The sequence below is a fragment of the Lithobates pipiens genome, unplaced genomic scaffold, assembly GCF_037356315.1.
Source record: "Lithobates pipiens isolate NorthernLeopardFrog02 unplaced genomic scaffold, aLitPip1_a1.2 Scaffold_16, whole genome shotgun sequence".
NCBI lineage: Eukaryota > Metazoa > Chordata > Amphibia > Anura > Ranidae > Lithobates > Lithobates pipiens.
In genome coordinates this window covers 477669837-477689579 of record NW_027507748.1, presented here as the reverse complement: position 1 = coordinate 477689579, position 19743 = coordinate 477669837, and the positions used below count along the sequence as shown (strand labels likewise).

Below are 19743 nucleotides of genomic sequence, written 5' to 3'. Positions count from 1 at the left end.
ACAAGGCGTATTTATTATAAAGTTCTGGTGAGTTTGTATTTCTCACGGACGATTTGTGCTGGAGCACTATTTGAAGGATGCATTTTGTTCCTGCACTTTTCTTTCACGGTGAATGGACTATTCTGTGAAGATTCACTGAGAGATTTTTTTTTTTGGAGTATTGCATTTTTTTGATTATTGCTTTATTAAATGAACTTTATTATCATGGATTTTTTCATATTAATTTTATCACTTATATTAAATGATTAAAGCGTTTGTTATTAAGGTACAGAGATGAGATGATTTTATTGCAAGGGGGTTAATCTCTTGAAGTTTTTTTTATATTGATTCTACCTATCACATGAGTTAGCGCCACACTTTCTCATATCTTTTTCACGCCTTCACCCGACTGGCCACCAGGAGGAGGGAGGAGACTTAGGGGAAGCGTGGAAGCAGCTGGAGAGAACAGCCCAGAGAGAAGCTGCCCGCAAGTTGGGATAAGTGTGGGGCCTTGACCTACTAACTGGCCAACCCAGAAGGAGGTGCCGGCTGGATAGGTGGGTGCTGTCCATGACCTGACAGATGGGGGAGGGGGTTGGGACCGATTGGATCATTTGACATCCCCTTTGCAAAAAAGAAAAGAAAAACAAGAGCTGCCACTGATACAGCAGGATTTGTTGTTGAAGGGGGATAGTGACAACCCTCAAATGAGGCTCTCGGCCGGGCCCTTTTGCTGACTCTATTGGACCCGGGCCCGGTACAGCAGGTACCCCCCCCCCCGAGAGTACAGATACTTGCGAAAATGCCTAGTATCGGCACTGATACCCGTATCGGTGCAAGCCTAATGGGCACTCTGACCGGTCTGTGGCTACACAGCCACATATACAACAAACTGCAATGCCCATTTTTTTATGCTTTCAACACCAATTTCAGGGACGTGTTTACTTGCTGCCTAACAAGATACTCAGTGTTATTCACTTGTCGGTCATCATAAAGTTATTGCTGATTGCTCTAGAATCTTTACAGAATGGGACAACACATTATAACAGCTGCATTTGCAGCCCTCTGACCGCATCTAATTTACATAATGTAAAGGTGACCGGCTTTCGAAGGCGCTGATTCACATATGCAGTTTTATAAAGGGTCCTGTGTGTTTTTGGGTCTGGTTCAGGTGCAATTTCAGGTAAACATTTGCATCTAAACCCGTGAACAGAACTGCACTTACATATGTGTTTACCCAACTTTACTGCTCTAAAGAATTCTACCAGTTCTAGAAAGGAGGGTCTTCTTTACCCACAGGTGAAAAGTTATCATACTGAAGTGAAACAGAGACCAGTATTTCACCTGCTGGCTGTATAGAACTAGAACTTCAGATGGTACTAATCCTTTTGCTTCTTTACAGCTGAAGGTGGCAACTTGGCCTCTATTTAGCTCTGTATTTACCATGATGTTATATGTGCAAAAATGTATGACATTCAGCTATTTATGGGGCTTGGAAGATGGGTTCAGAGCTATCATAAACACTGGAAACCGTGTCAGATATCACCAGAGGCATGTGTTGATTATAACTGTTCAGAGAAACAGTTAAAGCAGTGTTAAACCCAAAAATATATTGCAGCTTACCATTCATTCTTTATTTTTATTTTTTTAGGCTCATTTCCCTCTGGTGATCTGGCCTGTAACACACCTCCTGTATTAGAGTACCCCCACTCTGGAGGAAAGAGCACAGGGGGCACCTCTGGACAGCAGCATTGTCAGTTATTATTATATTGAATTTAAAATCATTGTTTTTATATTGATCTTTTTACTCATAAGCAGTCAGGTGACCTGGATGATTTGCAAACACTACAATAGGATATTCAAACCACTAGATTTGGTGGTTTTCTAAAAGAAGCTGAGCTGCAAAGTTTTTATGAAAATGAATCTTTCATCTTGCTGAGGCATTCTTGACAAATTAAGGTTGATTTACTAAAACTGGAGAGTACAAAATCTGGTGCAGCTGTGCACAGAAACCAGCTTCCAGGTTTTTTTTCTGTCAAAGCTTAATTGGACAAGCTTAAAGGGCAAGTTCACCTTAAGGCTGGGTTCACACTGCTGCGATGTGGGAACGCTGCGAATCCACTGCGGGTTCCCGCATCACATGCCTCCCGGCGGCAGTTCACACTGCCCTATGCGAACTGCTGGGAGTGTCAGTGAAAAGTTAATGACACCTCAAAATCAGTTCGCATATCGCAGTGCGATCTGCAAACTCGGACAGGAATCGGATTGCATTGTGTGAACACCCATGCGAAATCCGATTCTGCTGCGGACCAAAAAAAGGGTCCTGTACGAGTTTGGGCTGGATGCGATGCAAATTCAGCCATACTATCTGTATGACTGAAATCGCATCGCACAGAGATCACATGTGATTTGCAGTGCGGTGCGAATCACATCTGATCTCGTACACCGCAGCAGTGTGAACCCAGCCTTACAGAAAATCTGTAAGGTGAACTTACACTGGAACCCCCATCCCCCTCCCGGTCCTGTCATACAGAAGTCCCACGATCACCTGCTGTGACACGTTCGGATTCTACTTCACCGGTCCGGGATTTGAAATCCCTGTGGCTTATACATATAAGAGGCATTCTAATTGGTCAGCGCCAACCAATCAGAACCCACTTAGCCCATCCTATCAGTGCTGGAGAAGAGGAGAGAAAGCAGCGGGGATTTCAAATCCCCGGATCAGTAAAGGGGGGCCCAATATCTCACAGCAGGTGATCGTGGGAATGGGTCCAATGTAAATTCACATTACAGATTTTCTGCAAAGGTGAACTTACACTTTAAGTCCGAAGCAGATTTTTTCTGTGCAGAGCTGCACCAGATTTTTCACTCTCCGGTTTTAGTAAATCAGCCCTCTTCTGTCATAATTACTCTGCATTTTACAGTAGATATTTTTCAACGCCCCCACATGCATTTATTATAATTGTGTGCGTATGTTAAATGTTTCTGTCGTTAGACTTTACAAAGTAAATACCAGGCATAGCCCTTTGCATACAACGCTTTTGATCTGTTTGGTAGTAATTGCTGTTAAAGGGGGACCCTAAAATGATTTTAATACTATTTTCATCTCATTATCAAAAGTGTCTTTCCAAAATGATTAGCTGATGCCCATTAAAACTTGGTATATTTCATGCTAAAATTACAGCTTTGTGATTTGGTGTGGTGAGCTGGCAAATTCCAGGCAATTCTTTGTATGCCAGATTTTATAGAGCTTTTTACATTTTGTTATTGGGGGGGTCTGTGCTTCTTTACCCTTTTTCTCTCTGATGCAACTCCGGTCAGTTGTTTTTTTCACTTCTATGTTAGTTTAGATTTGATTGGTAGCTTTAAGAAATATTTAATAGTGTTTTTTTATGCAGCAGGCTTTCTAAAGCCCCATAAACACTATCAGATTTTCTGCTGATTTTTTCCTTCGGTTTTACCAAATTGAAACTAAGGTTTGACCTCATATTATATGGTTTTGGTAAATCTGAAGGAAAAAAAAATCAGCAGAAAATCTGATAGTGTATAAAAAGGTCCCTAAGCCTGGTTCACACCTATGCATTTTTTTTTTTGGTGCATTTTCAGTTTTGAAGAAACACACTACAGTGTATTTAACAGTTTCCCATGGATGTAGTTCACATATGTGCATTTTATGGAAAGGATCAGGGATTTTTTTTTTCTGTTTTTTGGTTCCATGAACTTCCATGGATCAAAAATGTGTATTGCAAAATATACCCTGAATATGAAAACAGCAACCTGCATAGGTGTGAATCAGGCCTTAGGGTTTGTTCAGACGATGTGGCAGTGACCTACATTACACACTGGATAAATGCTAGGGCACATAGAAAACAATTGTTTTAATGTTCCTGTTCACACCACAACACTAGTGTGGTGTGCGGCAGTAAAATGTGTTGCTTCTGCATTCTTTTCACAATGCACTGGATGACACCATGCTGCTGACATGAGTTAAGTGTCGCTTCAAATAAAGTAAAAAAAAAAAAGCCTTGCAACCACTCTGCTTCTTGCTTTGAGCCAACTGTTGGACACTAACTAGTCCACCGGGTAAAACACTGCATTTTACCATGAGAGCTAGTGTGAACCCTGACACTACACATTCATCTCAAAATGTCTGTTTCTGAAGAGAGTTTAGTTGGTGATGACAATGGTATTGGCAGTGCAGTTTGTAGGAAAATTAAATTTTTTCTGATCTTATCTTCAGGTATTGTATATTTATACTTGGACTTTTAGTGACAGGGTTGCTTAAAAGGACCAATAGATACCGTATTTATCAGCATATAACACACACCCCAAGTTTAGGAGGGAATTTAAAAGAAAAAAACATTTAGGAGGGAATTTTAAGGAAAAACAACTTACATTTAAATGCCCATCAATGCAGCCTTATCAGTGTCATTTGCAGCCTTGTCAGTGTCTTTGCCATTTTAAAAATGACGGCGCCAAGATACAGAGCGGATGTCCTGTGTATCTCGGCTGCACTCGTTCTCAGCTGCTTTCGGGTATTTTTGGACGTTCTCAGTGGCTTTCGGATTTCCGAAAATAGCGGAGAGTGGCCGAATATACCCGAGAGCGGCGGGGGATCGGCGTATAACACGCACCCCCGATTTTAGGGGGAAAAGTTGCGTGTTATACGCTGATAAATACGGTATATGCTCAGGAGGTGGTAAGAGAAGTTCTCTACTTCTAAAGAAAAAGTCAAGATTGGCATATTACATCTACTTAGTTTTACATCTGATTTTTACTCAAGGTAAACTCTTCTGATTTATTTTATTTTTTTAATATGGTTGATATAATTGACTGAGTTTGTAAAATGTGTACTAAACCATAAACCTCTTTCATAATGGTTGAGTCCATCCTGTGCTACTATGTCAATATTTTGTAGAGTTGACCACTAATAGTTTATTACTTTTTGAGAAACGATGTCCTTCTAGTGCAAGGATATGCCATTTGTCCACTTTACCCTGTCAGTTACTTAGAAACATATTCCACTAGGGCATTCGTTTTAACTACAGTGCATTGTGTAACAAATTTTGTGACGTTTTGATTGGTTGGTGGGAAGACACACACAACCTTTATTTAAAAAAAAAAAAAAAAAAAACAAGCTGCATTTTAATCTTCTATTATGCCAACGATGGAGATCTTGAGCAATACCTTCTTTTGGCAATTGTAAAAGGCAGCTTTGCCAGTAACTAAATGCATGCAAGAAATGACAAACCAGTTTTAAAATGAAGAATAATATTTAATTGCCAATGTCTTCCAAGTCCAACTTCAGTGCTTAAAATACATTTGTACTGTATCTGCTGCTATGTTTGCTATCCAAGTAACTTCATACTCAGATAAGATCAGTCAGAGAACACAACAGATTAAGTGATATGCATTGGATCTTTGCCTATGAGGATGACCAAACACAATAATACAAATGGAGAAAAAAAAAACAGCAGCTTTCAATGGATATACTGAAGAAAAAAAAATATGGTTGTAGTTCGGACAGTGGTTTCCAAACATGTCCAACATCAGCAGCAGTGCATTATGCCCTGTACTTTGAGGAAAGAACACAGAGGGGCATCCAAATAATGCATGCTTGGCACCGTAGGCTTTATGTCCTTTTTAACGCCTTAGAGACTAGCCAATTTATAGCTATGAACCCCTTTTCTGTATATTTCAGTACAAAGATGTTGGGAGTGATGCAACCTCTTTATAAGTATTACACCCCACCCCCTGTTTAAAATACACATGTGCTCCCTGAGTGTTAGTTCACACCAGATGCCGTTCCGTGGGCTTTTTATTTCTAGCAAGAACACCTGTGAGAAAGGGTACTTAAGTGTAATACATGGCCACAATACAGCTAAGGTGACATAGGCCAATAATTTTTGCTCCTGTGAAATTTAACCACTACATAACCGTTACTTTGCTGCACACTGGGATGCTGGTCTTAGGATAAATGTTAATAGATGACTAAATGTCCCAGTAACATATTAGGCTGAATCCCAGGCACAAATAAATGTATCTTTCAATGCAGTTATTAACTCACCTTGCTTCAATACTTGAAGCTTTCCTCTGCTGCTTGCCCAAGTTTTTAGCAATCCCAAGTGAAAAGGGGCAGCTTCAGCCTTTCAGAGACATGACATGACATCTTTTATATGCTCCCCACAGCTCATCATCCCAGCTGTTAGTTGATTGAGAGTTGAGGACACCGAGAATGGAGAGACCATAGTAATGCCTGGTACACATAGGGAGTTTTTCCTTTTTATTCAACCCAGCAGGCTAAATGGGAGAAAAAAAAAAAAACACCTGGAGGTCCGTGTACCAACTAAGTGATATTCGTACAGATATCTCTCCCCTGCTGAGCTTTTCTGTTCTGATAGGGGAACTGGCCCCCCGCCAGAACACACAGATCAACACTTAGGCTAGATTCACACCTATGCATTTTTAGGTCATTTTGCGGGTTTGCACTACAGTCCATTTAACATGGTTTCCTATGGAAAACGTTCTATAGTGCAAAAAGCACTAAATGCATAGGTGTGAAGCCAGCCTCACAGCTACTGGCTGCAAGTCCCGATTTTCCAGCATGCTTATTTTCCAGCATGCTTGTTCAATAAAAGGCAGTTTTTAGACCAACTTCTGATGAACAGGCTGCTGTACACATGGGCCAAATGTCAGCTGGTTTCTGTTGAACTGGCTGATATTTTGGCCCGCGTGTATCAGCATTTAGCCTGCTCATCCCTGGTAGTGGTAGAATACATGGATTTCTCTCCTCTTAGTCCAATTCCTCTCTGTTCTACAACTCGGCATCCTGCAGCTCTCCACTACTTAAGCGTTAAGAATGAAGATAACAGTAGGCAGGGCATGGAGTCCAAAAAAGTAAGGAAACAAAAAAGTAGCAAGGTGAGCACTGCAATCCCTATGCAATCTGATTGCCCACTGTGTTATAGACAACTAAAACTGTCCATAGACGGAAATCTGGCTGATTCAGGAGGGACCAGCCAAATCTATGTGTGGCTGCTCCCATGGTACAAAAGTTAATATACTGATCGATTTCTGTCAAAAAGACTTGCTGGAAAAAATTTCTAAAGCAGTGGCTGCAGCCGCCAATCAGTGTATTGTGAGATCGGAGTCCCCAATGCCACAATCAATACCACATTTGAAGAGGGAGGATTCTTCTATCCACCTTGCTTCTGGGCTGAACCCCAAAAAAGGGCTAAGAAGAGGGAGTGCACAGGGACAAGGTAATGAAATACAAAAAATGGACACAACATGGGGGAGAGGGAGGTTTGACAGTACTTTTAGATGCTGGCTGTAATTCAGCTTTAATCACCTGTGTAACTTTAGACTAAAGGCTCTGGGAGCTGAGCACATTAACTCTCAGCTGGTAGTTGCTACAGTGAGTGCCTGACAGTGCCCAGTTGTAAAAATTGCAGTGGTCACTGCTCCTTAAACTATCTACAGCCATTTAATGGTGGCTATCTGTGCATGTACAATCTGGCCAAATTATGAAGGTAGATTGCTCTACCGGCGTGCACGTTTGTAGCTGATGAACTTGCATAGTTATTGTACTGGGGTGTGAGCTCTGCTGGTTCTAGAGGTCTCTAATGTAAATGCATCCTAGCCAATTGAATGAACAAGGTCATGGAGAGGTCTATAATCATGACTATTCCCCTATCGGACAATAAAGAGCTAGCTCCAGAGAACATTCTCTAATGTCCATAGGGCACCTTTATTGGTGAAAAGACACAAACTTCTACACTCTCTCTTAGAATGTTGCAGCTGTCTGGGAGAAATTGAAAATTCTGCCCTGGACTGACTGATCCCTAAAGCATGAAATGTTACTTCCATGCAGAAATATATAAGAGACCATGCAGTTTGTGTTATTGGAGTTAACAACTGCAGTAAAGTATAAGGACGCCGGTAGCATTGCCCCAAGCTGGGGATAGAAAGGGCCCGACTGACAAATCGGTGTTTAAACTAACAGACCCCTAGTTACAAAGGGCCTCGTTGGACTATTTGTACAAGAAACTCATTGTACCTATAAATAACTCTGTGTTCTGAGAACAGGCTTAGGAAATACTGAATAAGGAGTATGACAAAATGGACCTTTCTTATAAGGCAGTGCAAAGAGTGCTGATTTAGACAGTACAGAAACCCATAACAACCATATTTTACCTCTTAGTTTGTACTACTGTGGGGTACTGTACTTTTGCTTAGATATATTTACCAAAGAATACATATGGTAGATTTGACCATAGGCATACACCTACGAAACAAATTAAAGATCAATTATATGCAAACACAGACAAGAATAGTTAACATTTAACCTTGTACAACTTAACAGTCTTCATTGTCTGCACCTTTACAGTTAAATATGTAGAGCCTGTGACACGATCCTTTCTGAACAGGACAAAGCACTTCCAGGCCAATGATAGCTCATCACTTGCTAATAAGTAATAACTTACATGACGTACCCTTGTCTGTCTCAGCACAATTAAAATAGATAGAGCTTCATAAACATGTTAAGCATACTCCCAACACATTCATAATAATGGTTTTTGGGTGTGATTACAATCGAGGCTGAACTGATAATTTCACTTCATTTGTGCAATAAGACATTTTCATGTTACACACTGGAGACATTAAGTGCCCAAGATGTTACTTAAGTATCCATATAAATTATGCAGCCAGGTGCTACATGATTTAGGATAAGTGTAATTAATGTCCTATGTGGCTTCATAAGTGACTTTATGCTTCAGTAATAGGCAGCTTATTGTATCCACTGGTTAGAGGCAATAGCTAGATTCCAATTTTAGATCACTTATTCTGCGCAGTTGTTTAATTCCAAAAGAATGTAACATCAAATGTCCTAAAATCTGATCTGAAATGAATTTCTTAGTTTTTGTTACAGACTAAGACAGCTGGGATAAGATTAGTCTTCACTATGCTGCATATATTCTCATAGAACACATTAGTGCACTAATCAGAACACTCTTTGAACTGGTATAAAATGGTGGCCTAACCTTAGTTACCACTACCAAGCACATACTTCTGATCAGTTGCGGCCGCTCCATACAAGGCGCAGCCCCCCCCCCCCCCCCCCCCAATCCATGTGCCCAGCCCCTAATCTACATGTAGAGCACCGGACACATGGATTTCAATGTTTTCTTTATTTTTTTTTTGAAGCACGTGATTAGAGCCTGAGGCTTTAATTGGCTTTAAAAAAAAGGGGGGGGGGGGGGTTGGGCTCGCTGCTAGTGCGAGCAAGGGGGCTAGCACCACCACCTCCGATTCCCGCCCTTCTGCTGTGGGGGGGGGTTGGGGTTGTGTCCTCCGGTGCGAGTGAGGGGGGCAGGTGTGTTTGCTGCCCCCCAAAATAATGGAGAACCAACCCACCACTGCTTCTGATATCTGAGTAGAAGCATACCTGTGACTGTATAATGTGAGCTGGAAAACATGTCCTTGTTGTAAACCTTTAGAAAGATTAAGAACCAATAACATTTTTCCGGTACGATTTCTAATATGTGCTACAAAAAAAAAAAAGCAAAGCTCATGCAACCTAACTTTTTGGACACCGCTTACATGAACCCCTATAACTAAGTCTGCTATTCCAAACTCAGTGAGGTCATCAGTTTGTTTGTGATGCATTCTCATTAATAAAGGTCGCAAATAAAAACTGTGTGTCAGCCCCTCGTTGCAGTCATTTATGGAATTGCAAATTTCCTGGCAATCCAGCTCAACAGTACCCAGCTTCACATTTTAATAATATAGATACAAAGTTAAAGAAAACTATTCTAAATACCAATAATCAATTTTACATTGTAAAATATGTCAATTTAGCTTCATGTATTATTTCTCTCTGAAAGTAAAAGATCGGATGTAGAAAATAAATTCACCCTCCAAGCAATTTTAAATTTACAAAAATAAAAAGGGTAAAGTTTCAGTCTGGCCTTTCAAAAACTTCATCCAATAACATTATGTACAGATGCATTCTCCTGCTTGCACACAGGGGATGCCTTGGGCTGAATTCAGTAAAAATGGTTCTATATACAATTCTGTACACAAGATCCAGTGCAGCTTTTGTATTCCCTCCCAGAGGAGCTGACTGCTTAGAGCAAGATACCTGAGGATTCACAATATCTTCTACCTTATCACAGTACTGTTTGTATACCTGTGTTTGTGTCTGCATTTGATTACAAAATAGTAAAATCATAAAACTATAACTTTTCGTTAGAGGTTTTCAGCCAAACTCAACAGTAACCAGATATAATTAAAGCTATGTCCTCAGTCTGTGACTTCCCATGAGGAGCGAGAAGCTTGACGCAGAGAAAGAAGGTAAGGTCCAGCTGGAGGAAATAAATCTTCAATGTGGTGAGGAGTCTGCTCCATTAATGGAGTATCTGGAATTATAAACAGAAAGTTACCATAACTCCCATTGTAAAACTTGGGTTCCTAATTAAACTATACAAAACAGAACTATTACCTAGTTATAGACTCATCAGATACACTCTATATGAGAATTGTGAGATAGAATACATTAAAAGGAGAATCTCTTGCCAGTAAATTGTCTCTTGGAGAACAGTACAGGACATAGGCTGAATATTAATAGACCCTGGGTTATAGGGCTGTACCTTCAAGTGACTGGAAAAGCTTTCCCAGACACTCCCCCTGAGCACCTCGCCTATATCTCTACCCCACTCAGAGTCCTCAACTTTGTAGAAAGCAATGCAGAGTAACCAAGGAAAGGAAGGGAGGATGGCCTGTTCTTTACTCCAAGTTATGGAATTTACAGGCAATCATGTAGTACAGGGCACAGGTGAAGTATTCATAGACCCTGGAGCATCACCAAGCAATGAATGAGAAAGGTGGGCAACAACTAAGCAAACCACTTTTCCAATAGGCCAACAACAAGGGCGAACAGACCCAACTTAAAAGTACCACTGCAAGAATCCTGCAGCTGGAAGCTGCATCTGCAAAAGATTGGATGTCCACCTAGTAGAACACACCATTAGGCAATTGTGGATTTGGAAGCAGGGTGTCCCGAGGACTGGGCAAATAGGAAATCCATCTTCCTGATCAATGCTGTTGTTTCGGGGTAGATTCTAATGGCTCTATGTCCAGGCAATAAATAGAGATCTCCTTTTGATGCTTTGAAGCAGAGCATAAGGATTAAATGGAAAATATATTCTCCTGCACTAGTGCGGAGGGCATTAGTACAGATGGTAGTATTTCTTGATAGTGGAGTGATCATGTCTAGGCTGACTAGGGGAAGTCCGAAATGCTATATAGAAAAGGGAAAGGAAGGTGTGTGGCCTGATGCATGAATCCTAATAAAAAGTTTATTACAAGCAAATGGGTTTACACAGAGGAAGATACTACGTATTCAAAATTAAAATAATGATAATAAATGAACAACAATGTTGTCACTAGATGGAATGATTAAATTAATACCCATACGAGGGATAAAATGAAATGAATACTTGGCTAATGCATTTCAAGGGTTTTACCTCTTCATCGGAGCCTTGAAGAAAACTTCTGGTCTGCCTGTTATAATTGAGATATAACTGGATGGGTGGTATAACCATATAGGTGGAATATCCTTCACTGTAGGGATTTACACAAATGCAGTTGTCTGTAGTTATTATTGGTCATGAAGACCTAGTGGTTAGTTCAGGTATCTCAGCCCGAGATATGGGACTGGAAGTCCAATTCTTAGGTGAACTGCCACAATATCCCAGCAAAGAATTGGATTTCCAGGCACGGATCTCAGGACGAGACACCTGAACTGACCACTCGGTCTTCATGACCAATAATAACAAACTACAGACAACTGCATTTGTGTATATCCCCCATGGTGCTTTAGCTAGCCAGGCTTTTAGCCACAAGATTATGCACACGTAAATGGAGACAAGGCCCATTCTGGAAATCTGTCACTGCATGTTCTAGGGCAGTGATGGCGAACCTTGGCACCCCAGATGTTTTGGAACTACATTTCCCATGATGCTCATACTCTCTGCGGTGCAGGTGAGCACCATGGGAAATGTAGTTCTAAAACATCTGGGGTGCCAAGGTTCGCCATCACAGTTCTAGGGCATCCACACAAAAATAAAGCAGAACAGAAGGCAATTGCTCTGTTAAAGAGGAAGTAAACCCCGTCCATTTTTTTTTTTTTTTTTTAATATAATGATCCTGGAATGTATTGGTAAGCCATACACACTTAAATATGACAAATAACGAGGTTGTAAAATACCTTATTTCCCTTTTTTAAAATGTAGTTTCTTCCAGATATTGGCCACACCATTGTTACTACTGTTTGATGAATCTTTTGTGGATGTCATTTCTGCCCTTACTTTGTTTTCCTGTCCAAGTCTAAACCAAGCCTCCATCTCGATTGCCACTACTATGGCAACTGAGCTAAGCCATTGATGAAGACAAATCACTCTCTGTGCTGCTCTGGTTCACTCCCCCCCGTGACGTCTTATACAGTCACAAGGGAGAGAACCAGGAAGGAGAGGATGAGAGCAAAGCATCGCGAGGCTTCTTTCTCTGCATGCCATTGACTTTCATTGGAAATGGCACAGAGTATAGTGAAATGGCACACATAGCGTGCCATTAAAGAATCTATGGAATGCGCAAGCATGGCTGGCGTCACTATAGATTACAGCACTGTTTCTAAGGGAAAAGAAAAAGTGAGTGAATTTTCACAGGCAGCAATCAGCTGCCTGTTATATATAGATTAGAATTTGCTAAAGTGAAAGTAGAGGGTTTACAACCACTTTTTTAAAAACAGTTCTGGAACACATGAACCTGTTAAAGCGGAGGTCCACCCTAAAATGGACCTTCCGCTCATCGGATTCCTCCCCCCCTCCGGCGCCACAATTGGCACCTTTCAGGGGGGAGGGGGGTGCAGTTACCTGGATAATCCAGGTAACTGCACCCACTTCCGGGCTAGCTCTCTGCGGAAAGGGGCGTACATTACACCCCTTTCCGCAAGTGCCCACCCCCTTCCGCAAGTGCCCCGCTGCCTGCTGGGAAACACACAGATCCCAGAGGCAGCGGGGACTGTCCTCATTGCGCAGCGCGGCTCGCGCATGCGCAGTAGGGAACCGGGAAATTAAGCCGAAAGGCTCCATTTCCTGATTCCCATACCCAAGATGGCGGCGGCAGCACTCGAGTGTCGATCTAAAGATCAGCTTCGGGTGCCGACATCGCGGGCGCGCTGGACAGGTAAGTGTCACTATTTTAAAAGTCAGCAGCTGCAGTATTTGTAGCTGCTGACTTTAAAAAAAAAAAAAATAAAATAAAAACGCGGAGTCCCGGCGGACTCCCGCTTTAATTGTCCAGTTTGCCATACTGAAAGTGCAGCAAGAGCTGGTTGCAGGGCTGGGCCTGCAAGTGTAAAGAGAGCATTTAGGAGCATCTCAAATGTTCTATCTGCAGAATCTTTGAATAAAGAAACATCTTCAGTTGGTACAGTGAAATGTCTGTTTAAGACTGAAAGGAAGGATCAACTACAGGAACAGACCACTTTTTAGTGAACTCCTATTCCACTGGATAGTGTTTGGCAACATAGACTGCGCATTCTGTTTCTTCATGAACAGGAAATGTCTCTTTGTGCCCAAAGAAAAGAACTACAATGCTGAGGCATTGAGCTTATTCGCATTAGCAAGCATAATGCATGAAGCTCCTGCTTCAGGTGTAAAACAGTGTGGAGGAAAAACAATCTTCTGCAACCTCCTCTAACAACTAAAAGTGATTTCTCCGCAAGGGAGGGAAATCCATTACCTTAGGACACTAGAAAAAAAAACTGAGCTCACGGTGGGGTATGATTAAGGGGAAGCACCCAGGGGTGTGCTTTCGAAAAACATTTCCAGTGTCCAATCACCTGAAGGTATGAGCCTAAAACCCAGTATGTATGAATACTTTGCTTACAGTATGTCCTGTATTGCACAATTAAGATTCTTTGATGTGTCAGTGCCATATAGAATGCTAAAACAGCAAATTATCAATATCCAGATAAATACAGTTGTCTGTTCCTGCCCTTATTTAGGCTCTTGGGAGTTAGGGAGAGGCATGCTAGGTCTGCTCCCAGCATCTATATGCATGTTGTTGTTTTTTTGTGGCTAGGATGCGAGTCTTCATTAAGGTTTAAACACAAGAAAGCATTCAGTCTGTGTTCCAGAACTCATTATATCCAAGTGGTTTTACACCCTAACCATCAATATAAATGATCGTTTAGCTTATCATATGCTAACCTGAATGCCAACTGCTGCCCTCTTTCACTTCTATTGCACAACTGGAAATTGAATCTGAGAGCTTTGTGCATGAAGGATAATGCTGCTATGTTTTTATAGTTTGTTAGCAGACTAAAGTCAGAGTCAACTCATCTTGAAAATAGCGCTATACATATGCACTGGATTTGAAATGCATTTCATTCTCTAGTGTGATAATTAAATTTTTTTTTTTTTTTTTACCTCTGAAGTCGCATGAGAAGCTCTTCCACCATTGAGTCAGATATGCCTGGACAGGCCTCTTCGGCTAAGTAAATCGCACCATACAATTCCTCTATGGACCCTACATTGCCACCGGATGCTTGACTCCTCTCTTTTAACTAATAGGAAAACAAAGGACACCACTATTACTATTCACATACACACAATCAAATCGCTATAGGGTAAAATATCAGAAGGCTACACAGCTTTCTCTTACCTTTTGAAATAGATACATGTGCACAGATTGACTTAAAGCAAACCTGTGCTTTCACTATGCATAGAAAAGCAATACTTTTTGATTTTTCATTCATAGGCAGGCTTTAATCACTTCAGCTATTGTACCTGCATACCCCTTTATGTACTAGAGCAATTTTTACATTTTCCACTATGGGCTTGTTTATACATTGATAACTTTGTCATTACTTAAAAAGAGGAGTTCCCCCTAAAAAGAAAAAAAAAAAATTAAAAAAAGTCAGAAGCTACAAATACTGCAGCTGCTGACTTTTAATAACCGGACACTTACCTGTCCCAGGGTCCCCGGGTCCCCCTCCATTTGGCCGCGCAGTCCCAGATGACTGACAGGAGGGAGGGGGCAGAGCTGAGCCCTTCCTGCGCTGAGGGGAAGTGACCTCAAGAGCCCAGGCACTGAAGGAGGCAGACTACGAGGGATCCCCTAGCAACAGGCATTTAGAGGCGAGTTTAAAAAAAAAAAATTCCCCAATTTTTTTTTTTTTTTTTAGGAATTTTGATGATTTTTTTTTTCTTTTTTTTTTTATGTGCAACACCACTTTAAGATAACCTACTAATACATACATAGGATCTCTGTTTGGCAGTATTGTTTTGCAAAAATTATTTGATTTTCTATGAAATCTATAAACAAAAAAAATCTGAAAACAATTAATTTTATGTTATTTTGAACAGTGTAAGTTTACCAAAATAGTTACATGGCAACAAAAATAGAAAAAAAAAAAATCTGCAGAAAAATACGAGTAAAGTTCGTCATTTAAAAATAGTTAATTCATTACAGTTTAAGTGGTTGTTAGAGCACTGTCATTGCCAAAAGTAATAGTATATTCCATGTTCAATTAGCAGTAGACCCACTGATGTGTCTGTTAGGGAATTTTAATGAAGAACTGTATACCCCTCCAGTATACATTGCCCTCAGAAGGCTCCTATATCTAGCAAGAAAGCAGATTGCTCGATTCTGACTCTCAAAACTGGCACAGTGGATCCAACAGGTCAATACCATCCTTATCTAGGAAAAAAATAAATATTTACCATCATAGTAAATCACCAAAAAAAATTCTAAGTATATGGCAGAGTTGGTTGAACTCCCCAGAGGTGGCAGCCCCACAGTTGGCATTAGACAGATTGCTGATGGGATAGTAGCTTATGTGAGTTAATTTCAGAGACTAAATATGGAAAAATGGATGGCACGCTAAGAGATCTGCTGGTACTTTAAGATAATGGTTACATGCACATTACCAATTGGACCTGAGACAGTTTATTTTTTTTTATTTTCTCTCTTTCTTTTTTTTTTTACAATTTAATTTTGTATGCATTTCTTCTCGCCTGTTATGGGTGCTGAGAATTCAGGGTATTGCACAATGCTTCTTCGGCATAAGATAAATGATATAGTAAAAGGCCACTCTAAATAGTACTCTAATTGGGGGATCCAAAAACCAGTCAGTATCTGGTGTGACCACCATTTGCCTCACACAGTGCAGCACAATTGCATGCTCGCTCAAAACTTGTGACATCTGTGGCATTGTGCCGTGTGATAAAACTGCACATTTTACTGTAGAGTGGCCTTTTATTGTGGCCAGCCTAAGGCACACCTGTGCAATAATCATGCTGTCTAATCAGCATCTGGATATGCCACACCTGTGAGGTGGATGGATTATCTTGGCAAAGGAGACGTGCTCACCAAACACTGATTTAGGCTGCATTCACACCTGAGCGTAGCGTTTTCAAGCACAAATTTACCGCGATTCTGCGGTGGTTTTTGCCACGATTTTGCGGCTTTTAGCCACGTTTTTATGCAGGGCAAAAGGTCACCAATGTAAAAAGAAGAAAAACGCCCAAATCTGCTCGATTCGAGGGACAAAAAAGGGTCCGGAACTTTTTTGCGCTTCAGGCGTTGAGCTTCAGGCGACATGGAGTGGAGATGTGAACCATCTCCATTGAGAATAATAGATTTTTTCCCCTCTAGAGTTTTGTAGCTTCAGGCTTCAAGCTACAAAACGCTCAGGTCTTATACAGATTTATGAGCAGTATTTGAGAGAAATAGGCCTTTTGTGTACATAGAAAAAGTTGTAGCTCTTTAAAAGTGGTGTTCCACCCAAAAGTGGAACTTCCGCTGGTTGTACTCCTCCCCCCTTTGGTGGCCACATTTGGCACTTTTTTGTCTTTCACAGGTATCCTGTTCCCACTTTCGGGAGCCTAAGCCGCGGTTATTGACGTCACTGCCCGGGCTCCCTCCTCCTTCCTCGGTCACTGGCCAGGAGAGAGGAGCGGAGCCTCGCGCATGCGCAGTAGGGTTCCCGGCGTGAAGCCGTAAGGCTTCACTGCCAGATTCCCTTACTCGCAATGGAGGCGGCAATGGAGGCGGCATGCACCCGACAGCTGATGGAAAACATTGCTGGACTCCAGAACAGGCAAGTGTCCGATTATTAAAAGTCAGCAGCTGAAGTATGTGCAGCTGCTGGCTTTTAATTTTTGGAGCAGTGGGCGGACCTCCGCTTTAAGTTCAGCTCATGATAAATAGGGGCAAACACAAAAAAGTGTTTAATTTATAATTTTGCTCAGCATGTATACACACACACACACACACACACACACACACACACACACACACACACCTCATTGTGAGTGAAAGCAACACCTTACAATAAATTTTTTTCCCATAAAGCCCAGAGATGCCTTACCAAATAAATAGAAAATATGTATAAATTAGAATTAAGATGATCTTATGTTGGGGGTTATCAGTCAGAGGGAAAAAAAAGGGGGAATTTTAAGGCCTACATCGAATTTTCAATTTACATTTGTTTTCTGTGCTTCCAAAAACATAGTTTTTATTTTTATTTATTTCAGTTACTTATATAGCGCCATCAATTTACGCAGAGCTTTACATATACATTATACATTCACATCCAGACAGACTCAACTAGAGCATTAGAACTTTAGGAACCCAAATAGCAGTGATCACATTACTTACCTCATTAAATAAAGGTGTCATAATTGTAGACAAGCACTGTGATTGCGGCCTTTTCTGGATATCTTTCACCTTTTGTAAAAATAAAAAGCCAAAAAGAGAGAACATATATTATTAATATGTTGGTATTTCTGTCTTAATATTGCTGATAAAATGAAAAATGATTATTTTATTTTTTTTTACACTACACACTCAAATTACAAGAAAAGAGCAGACGAATCACTGCCATCTAATCAGTTTGTGGGAGAGAGACTGGGCTGCACACATGTCCCAAACCCAGAAACACTAGGATTTTCAGAAGGGCAGCTGTGAATATAGGCACCATAGGGGGACAAGGCTACAGTTTGGGGTCGCCTTCAAGGACTGTTCTGTGACGTGTGCCTTCCCTTATTATAATATAATAATGCACTGTAAAACGCTGCAGATATGCGTTGTATGGCAAAAATAGGATTTTTTTTTATAACAGCTTACCTGTAAAATCCTTTTCTTTGAAGTACACCAAGGGACACAGAGCCATAGTAATTACTATGTGGTTATAGGCCACCTTCAGGTGATGGACACTAGCACTCCCTAAACAGGAAGTTGCCTCCCTATATAACCTCTCCCACTACTGGAAGTACCTCAGTTTTTGTAGCCAATCAATACATGTGTATACCAGAAAGAGGGGAGGGACCTCTGTGTCCCGTGATGCACTTCAAAGAAAATAATTTTACAGGTTAGCTGTTATAAAAATACTACCATCATGGGACACAGAGCCATAGTAATTACTATGTGGAATGTCCCATAGCAATGCCAACTGAGGGGAGGGAGACAACAGAATTAGGGCAACATGAGACTAGCTGCTGCCTGTAGCACACTACAACCCAAAGGCAATAGCCTCATGCCTTTTTACATTCACCTGATAAAATCTGGTAAATGTATGGCCTGAAGACCAAGTTGAGGCCTTGCAGATTTGAAAGATGGAGGCTTTGTGATGCACCCCCCGCAAAGCACTAACAGTCCTAATGGAGTGCGCATTTGATTTGAGAGGGTGGAATCCTCCTCTTTAAACCATAAGCCTGAACAGTTACTTGCTGAATCCATTTAGAAATAGTAGATTTTCGATGCAGCCTGTCCTCTTTTAGGACCTTCAGGAAACACAAAGAAAACATCAGACCTTCAAGAGAATGTAGTTCTTCAGGGTTCTGGGGAAAAAAAAATGAAGGTAGAACATCCTGGTTTAGATAAAAACCTACCTTTGGTAGAAAGTTAGGATGAGGACACAATACTACCTTATCCTTGTGAATAATATGATGGCTCTTTACAAGAAAGAGCAGCTAACGCCGATACCCTTATAGCAGAGGATATGGTTACCATAAAAACTAGTTTCCTTGTCAAAAGGACCAAGGGAATATACGTCATATCAGCTCAAAAAGGCTGTTTTTGTAACGCCAACAGAGCTAAATTCAAGTCCCAGGGGTTAAAAAAAAAAAAAAAAAAAAAGCTACGAACCAAAGAATGTGAAGTGGTCATTGAAACAATACCAATAAGGCCGAGACCTTGTTTTAAAAAAAAAAAAAAAATCAAGTTTAAAAACGGACATTGTTCTCTCTATTCTTGATTATTGAGTTTTACTGCCAACTGTAGGTATCGACATTAGGTACACAGCAAAACTAAAAGTTCAGCCTAGGAGGGACCCCTACTGGTAGCCACACTTTACTAGATGAAGAGTTCAGTTAGTGAACAAGTAGTGAAAAATTAGAAAAGTACTCCAAACTATATGGGCAACAGCCAGCAAAAACAGACAGGTGGGGTCCATGTAAGTCAACAAACTCAAAATAAAAGTATTTTAGAGTGAACCAAAAAAAAAAAAAATGTCCCCCCTTTTGGTTATTAAAAAGCACAGGTTTCTGTATACTTTACAATCGGGATGTCTAAAAGCAAAAACTTACAAACTGCAACATAGAACTTAAAGCAAGGACACAAAAATATTCAACCTGCAGAAACTTACACCCATTGGGACACCTACCTTTACACGCACATGAACTTTAATGGCAT

The 19743-nt window shown here is 40.8% G+C and overlaps 1 protein-coding gene across 1 annotated transcript in view; it reads right to left on the bottom strand.

Annotated features, from left to right (window-relative positions):
• Window positions 1-5233: 5233 nt before the first annotated feature.
• Window positions 5234-19743, bottom strand: part of STK24 (serine/threonine kinase 24) — a 77056-nt gene continuing 62546 nt past the window's right edge. The window contains exons 9-11 of the mRNA XM_077482991.1: window positions 17710-17778; window positions 14475-14611; window positions 5234-10400 (exon numbers count right to left, since the gene is read on the bottom strand). Coding sequence (XP_077339117.1) covers window positions 10364-10400; window positions 14475-14611; window positions 17710-17778 — 243 coding nt within the window. The 3' untranslated portion in view covers window positions 5234-10363. The remainder of the gene's footprint in view (window positions 10401-14474; window positions 14612-17709; window positions 17779-19743) is intronic.